At 44.3% G+C, this 3,130-nt stretch overlaps 1 protein-coding gene across 1 annotated transcript; it reads left to right on the forward strand.

Annotated features, from left to right (window-relative positions):
- Window positions 1–409: 409 nt before the first annotated feature.
- Window positions 410–1,351, forward strand: OR10G3 (olfactory receptor family 10 subfamily G member 3; the record flags this gene model as incomplete). The annotated part of the gene is made up of 1 exon (XM_080808483.1): window positions 410–1,351. One exon carries the CDS (start codon window positions 410–412, stop codon window positions 1,349–1,351), a length of 942 nt encoding a protein of 313 aa, XP_080664609.1.
- Window positions 1,352–3,130: the final 1,779 nt, after the last annotated feature.

The following is a 3,130-nucleotide window of genomic DNA, read 5'->3' on the forward strand; positions in this document are numbered from 1 at the left end:
GTGTTCCAATAAAACTTTATTTACTAAACGGGCCAACTCCTGCCATAGAGCATACTTCTTCTTATTTGTCTTCTCTCCACATAAGAAAAGAACTAGGGGTGCCTGGATGGCTTGGTGGGTTGAGCCTCTGCCTTCAGCTCAGGTCATGATCTCAGGGTCCTGGGATCGAGCCCCGCATCTGGCTCTCTGCTCAGCAGGAAGCCTGCTTCCCCCCTCTCTCTGCCTGCCTCTCTGCCTACTTGTGATCTCTCTCTCTGTCAAATAAATAAATAAACTCTTTTTAAAAAAAGAAAAAACTCTGTCATTGTCCCTGGTTTTACAGTCTCTCTCCCCAGTCCTTCCTCACTTCCCTCTCACTTCCATGCTAACTCTTGTTTTGTCCATTCTCTAGGTAAGATCTCTACAGAGGATGGAAAGAGTCAACAGCACTTTGTTGACTGAGTTCATTCTCACAGGAATTCCCTACCCTCTCAGGCTAAGGACATTCCTGTTTGTGTTCTTTTTGCTAACCTACATCCTGACTCAGCTGGGAAACCTGCTTATTCTAGTCGTTGTCTCAATGGACCCGCAGCTCCATGCCCGTCCCATGTACATCTTTCTGGGTGTTCTCTCCATCATTGACATGGGCATCTCTACCATCATTGTCCCTCGCCTCATGATGAACTTCACTTTAGGCATCAAACCCATCCCATTTGGTTGCTGTGTGGCTCAGCTGTATTTCTATCACTTCCTGGGCAGCACCCAGTGCTTCCTCTACACCTTGATGGCCTATGACAGGTACTTGGCAATATGCCAGCCCCTGCGCTACCCTGTGCTCATGAATGGGAGGTTATGCACCATCCTCGTGGCTGGAGCTTGGGTGGCTGGCTCCATCCATGGGGCTATCCAGGCCATCCTAACCTTCCGTCTGCCCTACTGTGGGCCCAACCAGGTAGATTATTTCTTCTGTGACATCCCTGCAGTTTTGAGGCTAGCCTGTGCTGACACAACAGTCAACAAGCAGGTGACCTTTGTGGACATTGGGGTGGTGGTTGCCACTTGCTTCTTCCTGATCCTCTTCTCCTATGTACAGATCACTCAGGCCATCCTGAGAATCCGTACAACTGATGGGCGGCGCCGGGCCTTTTCGACCTGTGGAGCCCATGTAACTGTGGTCACCATCTACTATGTGCCCTGTGCCTTCATCTACCTGCGGCCTGAAACCAATAGCCCCCTGGATGGGGCAGCTGCCTTATTTCCCACAGCCATCACCCCTTTCCTCAACCCTCTCATCTACACACTGCGGAACCAAGACGTAAAGCTGGCCCTGAAGAGAATGATAGGAGCCCCTGGGATGAAGAGTATCGTTTGAAAGTGTCTACAGTTTATTCTAATGCTTAGATTTCAGCGAGGTTTTTATTTTTTCTTCTTGTTTTTCTCTTTTATGTAGCCACATAATAGCCATAAAATAAGATCAAACACAGTTTTAAGTGAAATACTGCTTTCTAGCAATTCCTTGGTGTCCCCTTCAGATAAACAACTCTCAGCTGCTCCAGCAACAGAAAGGGAGACCACAGTCACCCAGAAGATAGCAATAGGTGGCACACTTAGACATCCAGAGGATTACTAGGACAAAAGCATCTAATGGGCTTTTCACCTTCCGGGTTTACATTGGACAGGCATAAGATGAACTGTAGAGCTTTTTTGATGGGAGAACGTTTTTCTGTTCTGTTCCAGTTGGATATATACGTCAGGAGCTAGTGTTTGATGAGAAATTACAGCTGCCCTGCTGTGTACATGTTAACGGGCCTTGTTCTGGGGACTTCCTGAAGCCATTATGGGATGTGGGGAGGAACTCAAGTGCCTACTCTACCTTGCCTGCTGAAAAAATAACACTTCTCTTAAACTGGTGCTTTCACAAACTAAACCAAATTAAACAATCCTTCCCCCCAAAAAGGTAATAAAGTCTTTTCAAATGTCTCAGTAATAATTTCCCCCAAGCCTAAAAGTAAAGTTCAATATAAAATTTCCCAGTCGAAGAAAATAAGGTGGGAGGCCTGGGAGGCTCAGTCTGTGGGCATCTGCCTGTTGGTTTCTCATGATCTCATGTGTCCTGAGATGGAGACCCGCATGGCTCTGTGCTCAGAGTTGAGTCTGCTTGAAGGTTCTCTCCCTCTGCTCCTCCCCTGACTCATGCACATGCACATGCATCACGGGCTCTCTGCTCAGTAGGGAGCCTGCTTCCCCCTCTCTCTCTGCCTTCTTGTGATCTCCATCTGTCAAATAAATAAATAAAATCTTTAAAAATAAAATAAAATAAATCTTTAAAAAAAGAAAAAACATAAGGCAATTAATCAGGGCACCAGAATAATATGTCCTAATTAGTATTTCATATCAATTTAAATTTGTGAGTTTTACAAGCTTTCATTAAGTCAGCTGGGGCCTAATCAATGTGGGTAAATTTTGTGCATTATCTCTTGTTTCAACCCCTTAGCACCTCCAATCTTATCCTGTTAAGATTCTGCCTCATTCTCCAGCTTTTCATGTTGGATGGTTGCTTTACCTGTGTGATGAAATCATGTCTAGAAAGCAAAGTCTCTTGGGCACAGCAGAGAGTCAGTAGTTTGGTCCTGTAAATGTTCATTTCCAAAGGACTCAAGGTCACCTAATTAGAGATAAAAAACTAACCATTCGGGGCGCCTGGGTGGATCAGTGGGTTAAAGCCTCTGCCTTCGGCTCAGGTCATGATCCCAGAGTCCTGGGATCGAGCCCCACATCAGGCTCTCTGCTCAGCAGGGAGCCTGCTTCCTCCCCCTTCTCTGCCTGCTTCTCTGCCTACTTGTGATCTCTGTCTGTCAAATAAATAAATAAAAATTCTAAAAAAAAAACAAAAACAAAAACAAAAAAACTAACCATTCACGCTTGGATGAAGCTGACTGACAAAATTTCTCAATATTTTGTTCAGAAAACAATGTACTGGATACCAACTCCCTTAAACTGGAACATTACTTATGAAATATCTTAATCTTTCAAAATATTTAATAAATAAAATGGTTAAACCATGAATTACAAAAATAAACTTAAATCTATAGCTCATAAACCAAAAATATTTCCAGGGCTGTTGTACATCTTGTTTCTATTTTCCCAGGTG

The sequence above is a fragment of the Martes martes genome (assembly GCF_963455335.1).
Source record: "Martes martes genome assembly, chromosome: 7".
NCBI lineage: Eukaryota > Metazoa > Chordata > Mammalia > Carnivora > Mustelidae > Martes > Martes martes.